General features: G+C 36.3%; 1 protein-coding gene and 1 long non-coding RNA gene across 2 annotated transcripts in view; both read left to right on the plus strand.

The window, feature by feature from the left end:
- LOC309483801 (uncharacterized protein) overlaps nt 1-21,290 on the plus strand; it is a 73,408-nt gene extending 52,118 nt beyond the window's left edge. Inside the window, exons 4-8 of the mRNA XM_082149822.1 lie at nt 18,802-18,861; nt 19,125-19,295; nt 20,389-20,436; nt 20,525-20,581; nt 20,695-21,290. Of these exons, the coding sequence (XP_082005948.1) occupies nt 18,802-18,861; nt 19,125-19,295; nt 20,389-20,436; nt 20,525-20,581; nt 20,695-20,762 (404 nt within the window). The 3' untranslated portion in view covers nt 20,763-21,290. The remainder of the gene's footprint in view (nt 1-18,801; nt 18,862-19,124; nt 19,296-20,388; nt 20,437-20,524; nt 20,582-20,694) is intronic.
- Nucleotides 16,337-18,794, plus strand: LOC309483820. Its single transcript, XR_014200651.1, has 3 exons — nt 16,337-16,457; nt 17,441-17,770; nt 17,865-18,794. It is a non-coding gene; the product is annotated as an uncharacterized lncRNA (long non-coding RNA).
- Nucleotides 21,291-22,815: the final 1,525 nt, after the last annotated feature.

A 22,815-nucleotide genomic window follows, 5' to 3' on the forward strand; every position in this document is an offset into this window, starting at 1 on the left:
TAAATGTTGCACTAATTACGTTGTATACAGAAGAGAACATGCATTTCGCGAGCGCATGTTTTAACATTTAATTAAAGCATATAATATATACATAGCATATAAATGTATATATATGCTTCAACTCCGTTTCGTCCGATGCCTTTATGTCTGATGCCTTTTTGTCTGAGGCTGTTTCGTCTGATGCCTAATTGTACGAGACCTGACACCTGACATTGTTTTTCCTGAGACCTGAAGCTTTTCAGTCTGAGGCGCGATGCCGTTTTGTCCAATGACTGAAGCCTTTTAGTCTGAGGCATGATGCCTTAATTGTCTTCATATGTCTGAGGTCTGAGGATGTCCTAAAATGTACACGGGCATACGTTGATACCAAGCTGCCTCTTGAAGAGGTAGTACTTTAGTAGTTTCTCTCCATTCTTTATTTTTATTTTTATGATGTGCATAATAATCACAGTTGTACTTGTATTTCTACATACTGTAGCCAATGCATGAACAGACAATTGAGCGCTGGATACTGGATCTTCAAAATGTCTTAGTTGTTATACTGATATTGGACTGAACACACAAATATGAACCTTACAGCAACAGTAAACACCTCATAAATTTAAATATTCTCTGCCATAGTTTATATAGTACACTGTAAAAAAAAAATTACATCCCCAAGTCAAAAATTTCTAGTGTCTGGTCACATCTAAATTTTTCAATTAGTCTGACGTATTATTTCTCATTGAGCCAATGTTAACAGACTATTGCAACAAGAATTACACTTGGGCCAATTAAAAATTTAGATGTGACCAGTCACTAGAAAATTTTGACATGGAGAGGTTAGAAATTTTTTACAGTGTATGTTGAATGAATTATTTGCACTATATTGTTTTATAATGACAAAATTGTTTCAGTGATTTAAATTGTGTGAAAATAGCACGTTTGACATTTGGCATGGATCACATTTCCTACTTTGACAGTTTATCTGTGCTAATATAAAAGGTATTGTGGCTTGTGCTCATATTCAGTCACTATGCAGATGATGTGGCCTTTGCTCATATAGAGTTCAGCTGTCCTGCAGTGAGCATCTGTGTACGATGGGGAGTTTTCAGCCTTCATATTTCCAACTTCTTTATCTTCTCATAGCAGCTTTATTAGAATGCAAAGGTAAGTGAATTAAAGTAAATTAAATCAAATTAATTTGAACAACATACAAACATGAGATATGCATAATATCAGTGTACTTTGTGTGAGTAAATGTGGCGTAGGTGTGATCAGTGTCGTGTTTTGTTTTATATAGCACTTTTTACAGTGGACATTGTTTCAAAGCAATTTTCAAATATAGCTGTAATTGACTTGCATGTTGCCATTCATGTTTTACACAGTGAACGTGCAATTTGAAAATTGCTGTTAACTTTTTTTTTTTTTTTGGTATAAAAATATGTAACCATTTCCTTTTTTAAAGAAATAAAGGTAACACTTTACTTTAGTGTCCTTGTTCCATACTGTATATGTTACATGTACTTACCATAGTAATAACAGTAAATTATGCATAATTACATGCAACTAACCCTCAACCAAATCCTAATCCTAACCCTATAGTACATGCAGTTGCTTAATATTACTCACTAAATATATAATTACACTGTAACAATGACACCTTAAAATAAAGTGTAACCGAAAGAAAATATGCAACTGAGTCCATCATGATGAACAGTTTTAATAAATGTTGGTTTACAAAGGTAAAACTGCATAATCAACCAATTAATTATTACATTAGTAACGTCACTAGTTGATTTGGTTCAAATTCAAAAGAAGTCCAGACATTACATTTGTAGAAAATGTAAATAAGTCTTAGTAGCCATTTACAATAAGGTTATATTTGTTAACATGCTAACAATCAATTAACATGAACTATAACAATAAACAGTACTTCTAAAGCATTTATTAATCTAGTTAGTTTTAATGTCAACATTTACTAACACATTCTTAAAATCAGAAGTTGTACTGTATCTTTTAATATTATTTATAGCTGACATGAACTAACAATGAACAGTTGTATTTTCAGAGTTGAATAAATACTTGTAACAAATATATTGCTCATTGTTAGTTGATGTTAGTTAATGCATCAACTACCATTAACAAATGGTACCTTATTGTAAAGTGTTTCCAAAGTCTATTTATGAATTTAACTTTTTTTTGTACACTGACTTTCAAAATTTAATTTCAGGAAATACTGACAGTAGTTCATCGGGTTATGAATTTTTTTTACTTTTTTTTTTGGTTCTCATTTCATAAGATGTATTAATACATTTAGAGGTAGAACCACTTGGTAAAAAGTAAATGCTGTTTATTTCTATAAACGCTGTGGTTTCCATGTCTCGGCTCTCTCAGTACGTCTCGGCTCTCTCATTACTGTATGTCTTGTTTTGCTCTTTATTTCCTTTTAGTGGTGACACAGAGACCCTGTGAGCAGGTCCATCGGTTGAACATAAACTATGTTCAGGGTGACAATATGTCTATTTCTTGCCTAACCACAACCCACCCGCTGGAGTCTCTGACAGTGAAACTACGCAGAACCGACCCGGTTAAAGACATAGTCTTAGACATAGTCCACCTAAAGTATTCAGACAACTCTCCATTAGAGCATCAGAGATGGTCTGTGAGAAATGATGCTGGAAATGTTACACTTTCCTTGAAAGACATCAGTTTATCTGATAAAGGACATTATGACTGTCAGGTCTACAATGATGGGGACTGCCTTAAAGCTACTCAATTTAACCTGAGGGTCAAAGGTGAGAGTGCCAATTTCTGAAACAAGCAAATGATCCCCAGGAAACCTGTTGAAATAAATATAAATAAATATGAAATAAAAAAATGTCTCTGGTTTCAGAATGTAAAACTTTGGATTCTGTCCATGCGACTCCAGACTCTTCAGTGTTGCTGCCATGCTCTGAACATCCTCTACAATACAGAACTGATCAAGTAACTTGGAAAATCGTTATTGGTTACCAATCAATAAAGATAGACCAATATCACCCTCCACACAAGCCCTCAAACAGCACAGAGAGAGACCCGAGGCCTCTGTATGAGAGAGTGAGAATACTAGGGAATGGATCTCTGCTTATAAGGGATGCAGTAAACACTGATGGATTATGGTATCGGTGCAGAGTGAGTGAAAAAACCTGCTATGAGGTGAAGCTGGTCATGAAAGGTGTGTTTTCAATGCAATAGGTCTAGCCCTAAAGTCTCAATGCTGACTCTGAACGACATTCACCTTTTACAAGATTTTAAGTTAAGCTATGCTAATAAAATGTGAGATGTGGTCATGGGTTAGTCAAAAGTTTTTTATTTATTTTTTTTATTTTATTTTTTTACAATAAATATAATGACATAAACGTACCCCCCAGTTTCACAGACAAGGCTTAAAGGGTTAGTTCACCCAAAAATGAAAATTCTGTCAGTAATTACTCACCCTCATGTGGTTCCAACCCCGTAAGACTTTCGTTCATTTTCGGAACACAAATTAAGAGCTGGCTCACTCCTTCATAGGCTGCAAGGTAATTTCATCTGCCAGCCCAGAAAAGTTAGTAAAGACATCGTTAAAATAGTCTAAGTGACTACAGTGGCTCAACCTTAAGTTTATCAAGTGACTAGAATACTTTTTGTGTGCAAAAATAACGACTTTATTCAACTATTAATTTTCTTCTGTGTGAGCCTCTGACGTAAGTTCACGGCGATTTTCTCAGATCGAGTCTCAGATAAGTCACACTGCATGATTGTCACTCGTGTGAACGAGCACCGATTTGCCTATGATTTTGGGCATTTGTCAGCGATCTCGCAAAACCTGTCGGCGAGTGAAAATTGGGGCTAAAATCGTGTTATTTATTAGCGCCATGCAAGGTAAGCGGTGTGTCTCTGTGTTCACAGCCCATGCCTGAATGCGATTCACACCAGTTATGCTTCATTTGTTTGGTGGAAGAGCATGCTGTCCTCTTGTATGGATCTGGCTGAGGAGCGGGAGATGGGTCCCTATTGCTTGCTCTCTCTCCAGATCCAGATGTCCTTTTGCACGATCCCAAAGCGCGTTCTGGGGTTTCTCCAGCTTGTGCGGAGGATAGCGTATCTCTTGCATCCACTATGGATTTTGAGTTTCCCGTCTCTGAGCGTTCCTCATGCAATGATAAAGCATATAAGGAACTACTCGAGGTGGTTACTCACATGGTGGCCAGGTTACAGCTAGACTGGCCACGTGAGCTGACAGATTTCTGTCTGGTGTTCAGGAGGAGGGACCCCAACAATGGTCTCTCCCCTTCTTTGAGGACTCCATGACAAATTAACCCGTTCATAGGGGAAACCTTACACTTCTCGTGTCTTTGAGCCTTCGACGTCGACATATTCGACTATTGTGGGGGCGAAGGCACGAGGGTATACAATGATGCCACAGATCGAAGTGACGCTTGCGGGCTATCTCTCACCTGTTTCGGCATCATTTCTTAAGGAACCAACTCTTCCCCAAAAAGCGTTCTCTGAGCTTTGTTGTGCCACAGGCCTGTCCCTCTGTGCAACCAAGCAAATGGTCCGTGCCCTGGGCGATACCAGAGAGGAGGGGCCTTCTGTCTCAAGCGCAGGGGACAATATTTCATCCCTGGCCCGAGCTTTGGAACCTTCACCTTTGGCCCCTGAAGGGTACCAACTGAGTGACACTGGACTTTCGTCCGAAGTCATAGAGAACATTCTCAGTGCTAGGGCTCCCTCCACTAGAAGAATTTGCCAGTAAATGGGGTGTCTTTGAAAAATGGTGCACTGCACATCATTCAGATCCAGTTAACTGCCAGATTGTTTCAGTTCTGGACTTCCTGCAGGAAAAGTTATTAGCAGGCGCATGCCCTGCCACTCTCAGGGTTTATGTGGCCACTATATCGGCTTGCCATGCCTTGATTGAGAGGGGTACCACTCGGGAAGCATCCTCTGTTTGCTCGCTTCATCCGTGGGGCCAGGTGGCCGAGGCCTCCTTCTAGAACCAAGATTCTCTATGGGACTTAGCTAAAGTCCTTGAGGGGCTGGAAGAGCCTTTAAAACCTTTGAGCTTTGAACCTCTAAGCTTCTGACTCTTTTTTTATTATTTTTTTATTTTTTCTTATGGCTATCACCTCACTAAATAGAATTGGGGATTTGCAGGCTCTGTCTGTCTAGCCATCCTGCTTAGACTTTACCCCTGGATTTGTGAAAGCAATATTACATCCTCATCCTCACTACCTGCGTAAGGTACCTTTCTCGACCGTATATCCTGTCACTCTTGAAGTCGTCTACCCTCCGCCTTTCACAACGACGGATCAGGAGAAACTTCACCGACTGTGCCCAGTCCATGCTCTTAAGGCGTACAGTATGTACACCGCACTAGCCAGTGGCGTATGTCAGAGCAACTATTTGTTTGTCATGGGAGCCTTAACAGGGGGGCCACCACGCAAACAATTTTATGTTGGGTAAGGGATGCTATTCTGCCGTGCAAAGGCAAAAGACCGTAACTTCGTTTTTGGTCAAAAATTAGTTATTTATATTTTTGCCACATTCAAGACTTCCTTTATCATGTGGATGAGTATCTTGAATCAATTCCGTTGTTTTTTCGAGAAAATAATGAGTTGTCTTAACAGTAACTTCCAAAAGCCCATGAGAAACAAAGGCAGAACACCGTAACACCAGTTACCGCTCTTTGGCTTTGTTTTGGAACGCTCAAATTGAGTTACGGTGCTCTGCCTTTGTTTAGCCGCGCGTCAATATGAAGTTACTGTGCCGGTGTTCTATCAAATAATGCTACCTACCAGATTGTACGGTTATCTGCCTTTGTTTTAATGTCCATTAAAATTAAAATTACGGTGTAGCCTGTGTACTTTGTACAGCTGCCATCAGTCCCTCTAACTTCTGATGTCCTCAGAGCTTTGTCCTGCACAAACGCGGTCAGAAGATTTAGTATGGTCTGAAACCGCTCCATCGACAAACGTGCGATATCGATCGCGAAGGATTATGCAGAGTTGACAGAAAAATGTTACACATTGCCGTAGCAGATGAATACAACCAAGAACTAAAGCCCCGCCTCACCCAGTTCGGGTACCAGACCTGGTTGAAACACTCATGCATCTAGCTGGCAGAGTGCCAAAACTTCGCCGGCGACTTCATCCCCGCCCTAAACACGGTCGAGCCAACGCTGGACTAATATATCTATGGAGGTATTTTGTCATGTCAAATGTATTTATAATGCCATCAGAATGCAACCAAAGCACAGGATAGCAATAAGTAGATGGCTATAAATAATTGTAATGTAAATCATACAAAATAAATGCCATGATCACTAGATTTTATACAGGTGTTACTATAATGATTTTGTTAATGGTGATCAGCAACCAAATATTGATAATGTGGAAGTTACTGCCTTTTGCCTTGGCATGACTTCTCACTTTTTGCTGACAATACAAAGGCAGAGTAACTTTAAAATAGTGGTCAAAAGTCAAGTTTGAGCTCAATATTTTTTTATGTATATAATTGTCATTACTAAAACATCTATTTGCCAGATTTCCAGTGTCCTACCTATAATTAATTTGGCAGGACATCTAAAAATCTTTAAAGTCATTTTTCTCAGTTCCACACTCTAGCGACTTAAGGTCTTTTGCCTTTGTAGGGCAGTATTGCCCTTGCCTACGAGGCACATGGTCAAGCTTAGGCGTTAGGGCTCATTCTACCAGGGGGTTGCTTCCTCCCAAGCCTTGGCGGGGGTTATGAGAAGAAGATCTGCAGAGAAAAATTTCAGAAAATCCCCACATCCAAGAGTGCAAAGCTTGCTGCATCATACCCAAAAAGACAGGCTGCAATTGCTGCCTGAGGTGCTTCAACTAAGTACAGAGTTTAGGGTATGAATACTTATGCAATGTGTTTAAGTTTTAAGTTTTACATTTTATTAAATTTTGCATAGATATTACAAAGTTCTTTTTTCAATGTCATTATGGTGTATAGATTGGTATGAAAAAAAGAAGAAAATAATTTTAGCATAAGGCTAAAACAACAAAATGTGGAAAAAAATATAAAAACACTGGAAATTTAAAACACTTTCTAAAATATCATTAGCTATAGGTAAGACAAATACCTAGATTAAAGAGTGCTCAAAATAACCTATTCAAACTGACCCATATGATGATGTTCATTTAGCCTATAAGTTTATCTTTTCTCTTGTGATCACAGATGCTCCAACCCAAACTGACAGTCCTGCAGCAGTAACAACTAATCTGACAGCAGTAGTGATGACCACAATAGTGTCTCTGTGTGTCCTCGTATCACTAATCATCTGTGTGAATCTTTATTTAAAAAAACGAAAGCGCAATATCACCAGCCAAAGTAAGTCCACGACATAGTCCTGAAAAGTTTAGCACTGTTGAATTGTTATTGAACAGCATTTTTCAAATCATGGTAATTTGGAAATTGGAGAGAAAGTTAGTTTATTTTTTTGTCACCAGAACATAATTGCATTGGTATATTGTAATATTTGTTATCTACTCTACTCTACCGACCAGTTTTTTCAAACAAAAACCTGTCTCAGCTACACTGCAGAGTCTCTTTGCACATTTGTTAACTTTCATGTTTTCTTTCAAATTACTGAAATTTTATTGATATTCTTTATGCGGTTGTAAGATGTGCTTTTTCTATGTCAGTATGTCAGAAAGTGAAAGTAACCTGAACTAAATGTACAGTATATATGACTTTAATGTTTTAAGTCTTCTGAGTGTGTTGCAATGAGATGAAATACAGCCCATAACATGTCATCATGGTAGTGAGAGTTGAAAAGATTACTTTACTTTAACCTTTTATGCTTTATGATGGTAAAATTTAATCGGATGGTAAAGTACTTATTTTTGTATCTTGTAGATGAATTGAACTGTAGGTGTTCTGTATATTATTCAGAAATTTCTGGAGGTAAGTGAAATGAATTCTAAGTCCTTACTCAGTATTAACGATACGTGTATTTGATAGTGTTTTTAATAAAAGTCTTTCTCTTGCAGGGTTGGATGTCCCATTGTATTCTGTAGTTCAACGTAGGAGTGAGCGGGGCACAACCTAACACTGGTGTCAGGAGTTGAGTTTATTTGGTCATGTTTAGAGTTTGTTTTTGTCCTGTTTTTTCTGTTTAGTTCCTGTATGAGTTTTCTATGTCAATCTCAGTTTATTTCTAAGATAATCTTCTACCTGTTAATTAGTTAAATCTTCCTCCATCCCCTGCCTGTTTGTATCATCGGTTACTGTTAGTTCATGTGTGTCTTGTTAATTAGTCTCATCAGTTCCTCTTGTTTTCCTGTGTATTTAAGTCTGAGTTTAGTGCGGTCTAGTTGTCTGTCGTCGCTGTTAGCCTGGTTGTTCTGTCCTGTGTTTTAGAAATTTCAGAGTATCTTGAGTATTTCTGTAAGTTTGAGTTTATGATTAATAAACACTGCTGCATATAGATCATGTTTCCTCTTTGCTGCAATCAGACCTGTGACAGTGAGGCTAGTTGTAACACAAATCTCCAATTTGTTATTTAACGGTTTAGATGGTTCTTTAATGCTGATCTAACCAGCAGAAGACACTAGCTGGGTTTAAATCCCAGTTGCGAAGGTAGCACTGTAGTAACACTTTGTTACAATGTGCCCCTATTAGAACTATGCTATTCTATACTTTTATGAATTCTATTGAGAAACCATGAGAAAAAGGTGAATAAAGACAGTCAGTGTTCAAAAATGATGAATTATTATGTTTTGAACTATGCTGTATAGCTGTGTAAGTCTGAAAGAACTGTAAGAGAGGGCTACTCTCTGAGAAAACAAAGAAAATTAACATTTGAACTCTCTTGCTATATTGCCATCCCCATTCGCGACACGATCACACTTGAATTGATCACCTCCCAATTTACACATCATTCGCTTCACCCACAGTATTATACATGTTTGGTATCATTTGAAATGTCTCAGTGCGACTGGTACAAAGGTCTCGTTTTCACAGAAGTGAACCAAAAAGGTAATAAGGTGTGGAGAATATCTTGTTAACTGCTGTGGGTGTGCCCCCATGTAAATCAACTATTGTCCCTAGTAAGTCTGGGATGGTGATTAATGCAAATTCCCACTGTGAACTCATGTTTACATTTGAAAAGAGGTTTCTGCCTTGGTCTGAGTATTTAGGGAGATGCTGAAGAAGGCTTGTGGCGATTTGTAGTATCTAAATTTGGGTGTCTTACCTCTGTTTTAATTTAATGTTACTTTAGATAAGTGTACGTGGGAAACCACGGCATGACCAATTCAAAGCTATTATAAGAAAAGTAATGTTGGTCAGCTTATATCGGTAATAGTTGTGATACAGTATATCAGTATATATGTAATAGTATATCTGTAAAATGTTTAAAGTTAAATTCAAGTGTATGCAATTCCATGCTATACCAAAGTATCTTTGATTGTGTAAACGTGAATGTGACCGATCTCAGGCATATAGCAGTTACCTCTGTTTGATGACCAAAACTGATGGGCTTGTCTGTGAACGTGAGACTGCGTTAAACCGAAGACGTGTGAGGACCTCTGAGCAACATAGGTCCCTAATCTGGAACGGGTAAAATATACATATATAAAGAGTTAAAAAGAATAATAAAACGTTCAATCACTTTTAATGATGCTCAGATATCATTAAAACCTTTTTCATTCATGGAGTCAGACGAAATAACGAGGTAATGAGAAAATGTATTTACATTTACATTTACATTTAGCACGCCAAATACGTTTACTAATTAAATCTATCCGACTTATTTGTAAGTGTGAACTCATGAACATATTTAAAGCACTTTGAGTGCCGAGAAAAGCGCTACAGTATATAAATGTAATGAATTATTATTATTATTATACCTGGGCTATGACTGTAATCATTTAAAATAATATGATAAAAAATACCAGTTTGCAACATCAAACAGCATAACAGACTGTTTTTGTACAGTTAAGAAATTGACTTAGCATGCTTATGCAACCCAGTTCCCTGAGAAAGGGAACGAGACACGGTTCGTCTTGGTGTTGACGCTATGGGGAACATCCTCGGAGTGACCAGTGTCTGAGCGTGTGTAAACACAATCCATTGTCAGACGGCAGTTCATGACGTCACACGCGGAGCACCCATGCACTTATAAGGGCACCCATCAGCTTGTAGAATTGTAAATGTACAGACATTTGCTTTCTTGATCCGATCCCCTCTTTCTTATCACAAGGGCCAGTTGGAATTCCTAAAGGCAAAGAGGTGCTGATAGTGCTCAAGGCCTGTAGGCCAAGATGTGTGTACATCGGGGGTCTGCTAATTGTTACACCTGTAGTACAGTGGGGGAAGCTGTAATCTGCTAATTGGTCAGTTTGAATGTTTTAGATTTGGGTTTCAGTCACATGGTCAAAGAAGGGATACAAGAAGATTATATCTGTTGCTGTCTGTTTTTCTGAGCTCTTTTCTCTCTAATGCTCCTCTGCCTGTATACCTGAGCTCTGCCTTCCTGGGAAACTCATATTTTCTCATAATTATACATAATCATCTCCCAAATAACAATTTGGGTACAATTAACTATATGTTTTATCACCTTATCTATTTTATAACCAATTCAAGTGCAACCATAACCAAATACTGAATAAGTAGCAGTGGGTGGTAATGGACAAGACATTATGATTCGCCCCATCATACTGATAACAGTTCTTTAGTCATTCTACAATCCTGTAGACTGAACCACTGTAGGGAAACCACCCTTACAACTCTTTTGTCTGAAGGAGACATGCAGGCATCCTCAGGGAATATCATCCTACTGTATCTCGGCAGCAGCAGGGCCCAAACCACGGCCTGCAGATGCCTGTTCCTCTATCCTTGAGAAAAGGGACAAGCGTGAATGTAGCCTTTTCATTGTAAACTTTTCACAGTGAGCTCGTTCAGCTCCCTTGAGAACTGAATGTGCGTACTCCACTGGCAGATAACAAGGAGCTCATGCATGTCCTCTGGTGTCATGTAGCAAAAACACGGAGAAACACACTTCCCAAAACTCCTGTCCACCTGCCCCACTCTACAAACAAACGGCTCCTGAAGACAAAAAAGCTGATGATGTGTAACTTAGATGAGCACTTTGAAAGGAAACAGGAAGCAGCTGACACCGAAAGCCTCGCACATTCAGAATAAAAATGAACATATCCCTCTTATGTTAAGAATAAGGTGGATACAAATAATATTAAATAATAAAGCTCATTTGAAATTGAAAAATGTAACACTTTTTGGAAATCACTGGCATACAATGCAAAACATTACTGATTTATTTAAAAATATATATTTTATTTCAACCCATTTATGCTTTTTTATGCCAAATTGTGTAGCTATAGTTAACATTAACAAGTTAGCACGATATAAAAACTCACACCTACAGTATTTAACGTAAATTTTTCATATAAATAAGAGTTAATGTTTGGAATACTTAATTTTTAAAACAGAGAGTATGGCTGGTTCCCTGTGTGCTTTTTCTTAATGTGTTTGGTGCAGTATTCAGAATAAGACAGTATACAGTGTGTCTATTTATACAGTAATGTTCACTGAGACCTGCAGAGGGCAGTGTGTGTCTCTTAAAAAAACTGGCTTGTCCAGACTGCTTATGTCTCTAATCAAAGTCTTTAGCTATCCAAACCTTTCCACCCTTTCTCCAAATCAGCTTGCAAACACTGCTCATCCTTGCTATAGGGTGAAAAATCAATGTCACACCCTGTTTATTTATGCACATCCTGGAAATCACAGAACCCTCTAGATCAGACAGTGTTACATAAAAACAAACAGGTTATCTGTCTTTCTTGGCACTTAAGTGAAGTCCGTCTTTCTCCTTAATATCTGTACAGTTCTAACTGCTGATAGTGCTGCTGATACTTAAATGTCTTTTTTGTGTTAAAACATATAAAGGAGAATATATATTAAATGTGCTATAACCACTTCTTTAATGAAAAAACGCAAATGTTTCAGTCACGTTGTGACATTTCTCAATGCCTAATGAATGTATTCTCAGTGCCACAACCACAATCTTTTTCCCGACTGGAGTTTTGGTCTATGCACCTCATTTGGATGATTTTTTGAGATGGGGTGAGTTATTCTTCTGTTGTTCCTTAAAGAGATAGTTCACCCAAAAATTAAAATGACCCCATGATTTACTCACCCTCAAGCCATCCTAGGTGTCTATGACATTCTTCTTTCAGACGAAGACAATCGAAGATATATGAAATAATGTCCTGGCTCTTCCAAGCTTTATAATGGCAATGAGGATGAAATTTTGAAGCTCAATCCATTCATCATAAAAGATATCCACATGACTCCGGGGGGTTAAAAAAGGCCTTCTGAAGCGAAGCCATGCATTTGTGTAAGAAAAAATCCATATTTAAAACTTTAAAAACTAAAATAACTAGCTTCAGGCAGACGTCCTACGCAAGTCGACATATGCCGAAAGAGTAACCCCTGACGCAATGTAGAAGTAGCCTAAGCTTTAACGCCTCTCACGGTTCAAACTAATAGGTTTGGGCAACAAACTCAAGCACCTCTTCTCAGGGGCGTAGCAACCGGGGGGGACGGGGGGGACACGTCCCCCGCACTTTTAGAAACACGGGATTCTGTCCCCCGCATTTATTTTGACCCAGCGTCAATATTTCCGCCCGTGTTCTCTGATTTGTTACTTAGACTTGAGTGAACTAACATTCAGCCAATCACAGCGCGAATCATCTCTTGGGTGTGTCTGCATGAACTTCAAATCTCTTGTTGCTCTTGCGAATTTTCGTTCGTTCTTTAGTCCCTTTGCTGTTTGGCCGTCTGGAGTAAAATGCACCCCAGAAAAAAAGCAGAGGACGATTACATCCTTTTTACAAACACGCAAACACATTATGTTAACAATAATTTATTTGCACACAAAAAAAGCATCATGATCAGTTTTTTGGCTGTCTGATGATGACAATGAGATCGTGAGGTGCTTGAAAGCAGCTTTTGACGCGTTCGACCCGAGTTCGAATCCGCCTTTTGCCGAACTCGCTCTTCTCCATTTTCCCAACACATTTGAGATGTCAAATTTATAGCCTAACATAAAGGTCTCTAGCGTTATATTTTGCCAACAAACTAAAATTGAAACCGTGATATGGCTTTGTTGTTTGTTCCTTTCTAAAACAGAACAAGACTTTAACTAATTAGCCAGTCTGTTTGTGCTGCGTGATATAAAGAAAAGTGCGCACTTTGCTCACCGATCAGCTGGTGATCTGGCGTTAAAAAACACTCAAGGGTTTATTTCTTGCAACTTGTTGCAAGTGAAGAAATTAGGACAAAAGTATTGTAATTTCCCTATACTATAGTGTAATATAAAATATACTTTTGAAATATTCATTTTCATTTATAAAGTATAGACATTTATAGGCTATGATTTTACGTCATATAATAATATAATAATGATTTGTATAATTATTCCTAATAACTGTTTGGCATTCTAAAACACCAGTGATAATGTAATGTGGACTGATAGTCTATAGGCTATCATAACTAAAAAGATGTTTGAGCCCTCTTTAGGTACAAGTCAATGCTTTTTCTTTGTTCAATGTGCATAGTTCATGGGTTGAATCCGGTTAAAGCTCTTAATTTTGAGCTCTCAAAGTGCAGCAGATTGATGCATTTAACCTTAAAATGCAAAAAAAAAATCTTCCGGGGGAGCATGCCCCCGAACCCCCCTAGAAGGACAGAGGTCCACCCAACATAGGGGGTATCATCACCATACAGCTTTTGTCCCCCCCACTTTTATAAAGGCTGCTACGCCCCTGCCTCTTCTCTTATATCGAAATTTTCCGACATTTCTCTTTAAAAATTCTAGTTTTAGACCGGTGTTTTGTTTTGTTCTATCCACTACGCTTTCACGTTCGAATCGACAATATGTCATGAGTCAGGTCAAGAGTTACTTTTTCGCCGTAAATCGATGCATCATCCATCTGTCAGAGGCTAGTTATTTTAGCTTATAAAGTTTTAAATATGAATATTTTTCTTACTAAAAATGCATAGCTTCGCTTCAGAGGTTTGGGCCTGTTGCTGCGCCTGGTCCCTCCACCGTGATCCGTACGGACCAGGCCCCATGGTTCGGCACGCATGTGATTTGCGGATTAAAGGTTAACTCTCGCCAAAAATTTAACCTAGGCTCTTTTTGTTAATCTACCCGAGTCAAACTTTCGTGTAAAAGCATAATTAGAATGGAAACGCCACTTTTAAGATTGACAGTATTTTCGTTTTAGGTCAAAATGCCTTTTGAATGGGAGTGCATGGGGCACTTCTATGATGGCATCAAAATCGCTATTTTTAAAACACTAAGGAGGCTCGAAACAACATAAAACTGTGCTCGAAGTATCACCAGGGACTCTACACATGAACTTGAGAATTGACAACATTGTCAATTGTGTACTCAAAGTTTCCTAAAAAGAAAGGTTTTGTACGACTCACTTTATCAGTGTTTCTGGTGGCTGAAATTTGGTCAGTCAAAAGTAGCCGATCTCCGAATACCTAAATGCGGTATACGACGGAATACAGCACCTAATTGATTCCTATTTGCATTTCCTTGTTCTTAGACAGACAAATACACACAAAATTATCTTAAAATACCCATTTTGGCAAGTATTCTCGTAAACACAGTTGGTTATGTCTAGTGGATGTAAACATTTGTGAAAGAAATCGAATGTGTATCATTATATTGGATACGTGCATTTGCCCTAAAAGTGACATCAGCCTATAAATACCTGCTGCTATCATTAATGTCAATCAAACAAAACAGCTTTAACAAAGATTAATCTATATTTAATTTATACAGTGAACACTATAGTGTTATTTTACATTTATGCCTATTATTACATTTCTGTACCTGAATACTACAGTTAGACCTTACTTTATTTGTAAGTTTGTTTTATTGTACTCAATTTATATACAGTATGCTCGTAATTTACTGACTTCACTCTCCCCATTGATTCAAATAAAATTCCCACCAACTAGCTATAGATTATATCTAAGTATGTTGAAAAAATTATTTGTACTATTATATTGTATTTGGAGTATAAAAGATTGTTACTTACAAATGTTTGAGTTCGCAGATGACACGAACATCCACCTCCATCCTCCCCATCACCACCAGGCTGGCTCCTGTTCATACCTCCCCGGGGGTCGGCTGCGCCCCTGCCTTCCTCTTCAGGCAGGATATGCAGAGTCTGTTACCCTCCGAATCTGAACTACGGACGGGGCCTGCGCCAAATAACTTTACCATCCAATATTTCTGTTTTCATTTTCTGGTCTATTAATTAATAAATGTTATTGTGATATAATTTCTGGTAGAAATGTGTGCAAAATTTCATATTCTCTGACATTTTGCACAGATTACATTTCCTGCTTTCACACTCTGAAAACAACTGTGTGAAGGTAAAAGGTCTTGTGGCTTGTGCTCATATTCAGCTTTTCTGCAGTAAGCTGGTTGTGGTCTGTCAGGACATCTAAACTATAAACTCTTTTATACATAATCACAATAAAGACATTTATATTTCAGTTACTTCAATTACTACATTTCCATACAAACAATGAACTTAAAAAAATAGCTTCAAGTTCATTGCCAATTTACCTGTAGCAAATGTCATTTTGCGTTATAAAATAGCAGAGCATTTCTGAATCAATTGTACTGTGGAATTCTGTCTTTTGTTATGCAACTAATGTGTATTTTTTTTCAGATGAAAGCACAACCAGTTTTTCTGTTTCCAGCAAAATGTTAATTATTAACTGACAGCTTAAGAAGATAAATGTCCATCACGCCTAAAAAAAACAATTACATTAATTAATTTTATTTGCTCTTAGTTTACCAGCCTATGGTGAATTGTTGTTTACTTAGATGTATAATATCAAAGTGGATTAATGTAAAGTAACTGAAGTAACTCATGCATGCATACAGTAGTACTGTGCATACAGTAGTTTTCTGATAATCCTGTATTGGACAGATTATCTCTGGCATTTCTTTTTATACCAGGCTGCCTTTTCTCATCTATATCTACAAAACTTTATCTGTGCACCACTACAAAACTTTTTTTTTTTTTACTGTTCTTGTCCCAAAGTAAATGAGAATGATTTATATACAATACATTGTATTATTTATTTGAAATAGAATTTGCTGTTTGCTGTATTTTTTTCTGTACGCATAACTTTCTATCACATGAAGGCCTCTATATGAGCACATGATTATATCTTATTTACTTCCGCACTCAAATTAGAGCAACTGAAAACAGCTCTCGAAAGTGAAGTGATGTGGCCTTTGCTCATATAGAGTTCAGCTGTCTTAGAGTGAAGTGAGCATCTGTATATGATGAGGAGTTTTCAGCCAACATATTTCCAAATTCTTTATCTTCTAATATCAGCTTTATTGGAATGCAAAGGTAAGAATCATTATATGAAGTCAGATTCCTTTTACCAACATATAAATATGCAAACATAGAGATATGCATAATATCAATTGGGTGTGTAAAGGCAACATAGTTGTGACATGCATATGATCAGTGTAATTCAGACTACATAATGGTTAATTGTTTGGAAATGTTATTTGTGCTAACAAACAGCTTCTGTTCTAGCTAGTATGCAAACATTTAAAGCAAGAAAATTATTTACTGAGGACAGTCTTTTTGTTTTTTTAATAAACATTGTTTGGTGTGCAAAGACTTACCCAAACAATACATTTATATAAAACTGATCTAAAAGTCAATGGAAATACTTTACAATTACACTGTAAAAAAATTCTAACCTCTCCAAGTCAAAATTTTCTAGTGACTGGTCACATCTAAATTTTTAAATTGGCCCAAGTGCAATTCTTGTTGCAATAGTCTGTTAACATTGGCTCAATGAGAAATAATACGTCAGACTAATTGAAAAATTTAGATGTGACCAGTCACTAGAAATTTTTGACTTGGGGATGTAATTATTTATTTTTTTTACAGTGTAGGTTCTATTAGTTAGCATTAGTTAATGCGTTTTCTAACATTAACAATGAGCTATACATTTGTTACAGTATTTATTAATCTTCATTAATGATAGTTGATTAAAAAAAACATATTTTCATTGTTACCTCTGGTCTATTAAGTAATATTAACAGAAACAACTTTTAAAAAATGCTTAAATGATCATTTACTAATATTAATAATTACTTTAGAAGTATTTTTCATTGTTGGTTCATGTTAACAAATGTAGTTAACAAATGGAACTATATTTTAAAGTGTTTCCAAATCAATTTATGGATTTGTATACACTGGCAATCAAAAGGATCATTTCAGAAAATGACATTTTTTACTATAAACCCTGTGGTGGTTTCCTATCCATGTATCAGTTCTCTCAGGATGTCTCGTTTCTCTTTTTAATTTCCCTTTAGCTCAGACAGCGAGACCATGCGAGCAGGTCCATCAGTTAAACATAAACTCTCTTCGGGGCGACAATATGTCTATTTCTTGCCTAACCACAGCCCACCCGCTGGAGTCTCTGACAGTGAAACTACGCAGAACCGACCAGGTTAAAGACATCTTTGAGTATTCAGACAACTCTCCAGCATTAGAGCATCAGAGATGGTCTGTGAGAAATGATGCTGGAAATGTTACACTTTACCTGAAATACATCAGTTTATCTGATAAAGGACATTATGACTGTCAGGTCTACAATGATGGGGACTGCCTTAAAGCTACTCAATTTAACCTGAGTGTCATAAGTAAGAATGCAATTTTCTCAATCAAACTAATAATCCTCATCGGAGAGCCATTTACATATATAATATGAATGCTAATGTGTTTCTCTGGTTTCAGAGTGTAAAACTTTGGACCGTGTTCATGCAACGCCAAAGACGTCAGTGTTGCTGCCATGCTCTGAACATCCACTGCAAAACAGAACTGATCAAGTAACTTGGAAAATCGTTATTGGTGACCAATCAATAAAGATAGACCAATATCGCCCTCCACACAAGCCCTCAAACAGCACAGAGAGAGACCCGATGCCTCTGTATGAGAGAGCGAGAATACTAGGGAATGGATCTCTGCTTATAAGGGATGCAGTAAACACTGATGGATCATGGTATCGGTGCAGAGTGAGTGAAAAAATCTGCTATGAGGTGAAGCTGGTCATGAAAGGTGTGTTTTCAATCCAAAATTTTAGAATTTAATCGAATTAATCAATATCACGCAGGCAAGTGTTGTTCTGAATATCACAGCCACACTAACATTTATATCAATGGCACGGCCGTGATTTTGCTTTTACATGACAGATCAATAAACAAGTTAATTTAGATTTTACTAACTAAAATTTTAACCACAAAAAGGCCAGGTGGTATAATTTTGCTCCACCAATGAAAATAGTGCCAAACAAGCTCAAAGCAGAATGAACCATTGCATCACTGAGCAACAGATTTCAAAATGAATCAGTTTAAACTTATTATTTGTGTGAATAATTCAAAGAATCACTTGTCGCCACCTATTGGCATAATAATAATATGCAGAAAGAGCCACTGAAAAATCCTCACCACTAATGCACAAACTGACAGTCTACTTTGTTTAAGACAAATGGGTTACAGTAACATTTGTTTTTTTGTCTAAATATCTTCAGAGAATGTTATTAACATTAACAAAGTCTCTAAAAAGCCAAAAAGAATTACTATTATAGGCTGCTGTGTTTATAAAAGGAATGCTAAATCTACCCCTAATTTTTAGATCATTTTTTTAACATAAAATGTTTGAAATTTAATTATAGATTCTCATTCGACAACAAAACTGGAAACCCTCTCCACAACTTGTTCTACCTGTCACACAGGTAAGACAAGCACCTATATTGAGTGTGCGTGCGTGCGTGCGTGCGCATGTGTGTGTGTGTGTGTGTGTGTGTGTGTGTGTGTGTGTGTGTGTGTGTGTGTGTGTGTGTGTGTGTGTGTGTGTGTGTGTGTGTGTGTGTGTGTGTGTGTGTGTGTGTGTGTGTGTGTGTGTGTGTGTGTGTGTGTGTGTGTGTGTGTGTGTGTCTGATCAAAATATCCTAATTAAACTGATATTTAATATGCTCTTTTTTTGTGTCAATCTCAGCTTACAGTTCTGTTGTCCAGACTAAAGGCAACATTGATGCGAGTTCAGAAGTGACAACTAATCTGACATTACTAGTGATGGTCACAATAGTGTCTCTGTGTGTCCTCATAACACTGATCATATGTGTGATTCTTTATTTCAAAAAACGAAGGAGCAATATCAACAGACAAAGTAAGTCCTCAACTGTAGTTCTGAAAAGTTTAACACTGTTGAATTGTCACTGTCATAGCAATGGCTTATTGGAAAGGAGAAAGGAAGTGATGACTGATATTGTCATCAGAACAGAGTTTATATGTTTATATAATACTTCCTGTTATATATTTATCCTTGACTAACTGAACAGTTATTCAAACAGAAACCAGGATCAGCTACACTGCAAACCCTCAAACATTTGCTGGTTTTGCAGATGTTTTCCTTCAAATTAGTGATTTTAAAAGTAGATGTTCCTTCTGCAATTGTAAGATGTGACATTAGTATGTCAGTGTGTCAGTAAGGGAATGTTAAATGCTAAATGTATAAAGATTTAGGCGATTTTAAGTCTCATGGGTGTGTTTAGATGATTGATGAGGTTGTGTTGCAATGAGAAGTGAAATGCAGCCTGAATGTTAAGAGTGCAAAAAAAGCTCTGCAAGGGGTGTACAATCCGTATCCCGGTGCTCTTTGGATGTAGGGATAATTTGACTCATAAAAAATGTATCAAACCAAGGCACTCGAGAGTTTAAGTAAATGTATATAAAAAGCCTTTATGGCTTAGGCAATTAAAAACATTTTTCAAATGGCCGCATATCGACGCATTTAGACTAATGAGCCTTCATCGGGGTGTGGGTAGCAAACACACTCTGAGTCATTTTATGCAGCAATGGTAAGTCATGTGACAATCACCCGATTAAGTAATATAGAATAGTCACAAGAGAGACAAAATTGTTTGATAAATAGAGAAGACATATCTCACCAAAACATAATTAAAGATATAATATAATATAATATAATATAATATAAAATAATATAATATAATATAATATAATATAATATAATATAATATAATATAATATAATATAATATAATATAATATAATATAATATAATATAATATAATATAATATAATATAATATAATATAATATAATATAACAATGCATTAAAGTGTAACAAATCAGAATCAACAATGTATTCCATGTTGGAAAGAAAATACATTTTAAAATATTGTAACTTTTGTATGGTTGAAGTTGACCAGATGGTAAAGTATCTCTTTTTCGTCTTTTGTAGCATCATCAAATTGCCGGTTCTCTACATATTATTCCCAAATTGCAGAAGGTAAGCGACATTTGTCGTAAAATGTTTAGAAGACATATCAAAAATTTAACTGATGACAGTCTTTTGCTTTTTGCTTTTTTTCTGACAGGGTTTGATGTCCCATTGTATTCTTTAGTGGAACAAAGCACAGGAACCATGACCACCTGTAAGTTACCACAAAGTATTATTTATATCATTAATTGTATATGAAAAAAGTGTCAAATGAAAATGAGTTATCAGTTCAAACAACACATTAAAAAAATACTTAAATAATTGCAGGTGGTCAAAATGAATTTTTGAACTTTATCTCCCAACAGTTGAACAAGAAGCTCCAGCATGTATTGTAAACCATGACATGTATGAAATGTGAACATTATGAAATGAATAATTGTGAGGCTTTTTAATGTTTTTTGACATGACTGTCTTTGAGTAATTCCTAATTTGGTAAATTAGTCGCTAATTATAATAAAGGGGAAAATCTGTCAAACAAGTTTTGGGTGACACTCAATATGATTTTGTTTTATTGTTTTTTAATCCTCTAATGTGAAACTGTTATGTTGTCATTAGTTTTTAAATCCCTAGTTTTTTTCAAATTCAACTTAAAGATGGTCAAAACAACTATCAGCCATTTTTTATCACCACACTGTCTGACTGAGAATTGTTTTGTGAAGGACACATAGCATGATACAAACTGATGATTTTATAACTGATGCAAGAATTAGAGAGTTGAAGACATAAATAGACATTGTAGATTCCAGTCTCATCATAGCAGCTGGTTTATCAAGCGTTTTTTTATTTTTTTATTAATTTTTTTATATGAAGAGTGGAAAGTAAATTCATCAGATACATTAAACATTTTTTTTGAATTAACAGTATACAGGGGTTGGGTTCAGTTCTTGTGAAAAGCTTATTGTAGTTGTCCATGTTATTAATGTCACGGTATCGTGTATTAGTTTAATTATTTTTCTTCAGAAATCTGGACAGGTTGCACATTAAGATTTCATCATCACTTTCATGTGAAACCATCTAAAACCATCATTTGGTATATACCAGAAATATTTCACAAAGAGTCAAATCCACACCCTTTACACACAAACACACACACACACACACACACACACACACACACACACACACACACACACACACGCAGCGTATCACTGATCCATCCCAATATGGAAATTATTGCATAATATCAACTGTCACACCATTGCTATTTACACATTGCTGAAATTTTTAAAAGGAAGGGTCAGGTTTGTGAGTGTAATGCCTCCGGCAAATGTTCATGAATGACTATTACAATGAAAATCCTTTTTTTTATATATATATATCATTTAACAAATAAAACAATTTCAATGTACATACAATTACAGCCATGGACAGAAGACCATGCTGCATTTAAACACAATATTCACTTAATTGGAACTGCAACAAACTGACTCAAGTGTCCTTCTCTGTTACTTTTATATTGCTTTGAGAGTCTTTGCTGTCACCGTGGGTGCCTTTTCCAGACTTGTTTAAGAGATGTAACTGGTTTGACAGTTTTTCAAAATTCAATTTGACATTATTACAAGTCTTGTGCTCGAAGGTTTTGAAACTACAAGGTGCTTGCTATAATTTAATAATTATATTTCTATAATCTACTTTAGTTCAATTGTTTACAAAATCAAGGTAAGAGTGGTGACATTTTTTTAATGAACTCCTAAACAAAACTTCAATGGCAATGACATAGGACAAAGTTTTATTTATTTAATTCAGTGCCGCTAGGAGAAAACTTGATAACAGGGGTGTGATGCATTTTAATTCACACATTTTGTATAATGGCTCTTGAATTATAATTTTTTTTCTCTGCATCAACTCATTTATTATAATGTTTTTATTGCAATACACAATTTAACAGACATATAAATACGGGGATACAAATGGAGACATTTGGATTTTCTATAGTTGTTCATTATTATATGACTGAAGCTATTCCCTCTTTGGTAGGCTATTATGTTGCATGTCTGAGCTAAAACTGCTTATCAAACTACATTAATACCAGTTGTGTCTTGTCTGGACCACGATGATGCAAACTTGTTAAATATGTACTTCCAGTGTGCATCCAATAATTACAGAGTGACACATCAAATTACATAGGAGGACTTTAAGATAGGATTGAGGTGAATGTTATCTATTACTCACGAGTCTGGTTACCTCACTTGAGTTTGACTCTTCCTCACCTCGCATTAAAAGCTCTATATTACACATTTTTAATTATTCAAAATATGTATTTTATTGTTTATTATATTTATTTAATTTTAAGGCTAAATAAAATTTTCCATATGGAGATCTAATTGAGACAATAAAAATATTATTTTATTTGTTTTATCTTGTTGTTGTTGTTGTTATAATTATTAT

This window comes from Leuciscus leuciscus, assembly GCF_965113295.1.
Source record: "Leuciscus leuciscus genome assembly, chromosome: 20".
Classification (NCBI taxonomy): Eukaryota; Metazoa; Chordata; class Actinopteri; order Cypriniformes; family Leuciscidae; genus Leuciscus; species Leuciscus leuciscus.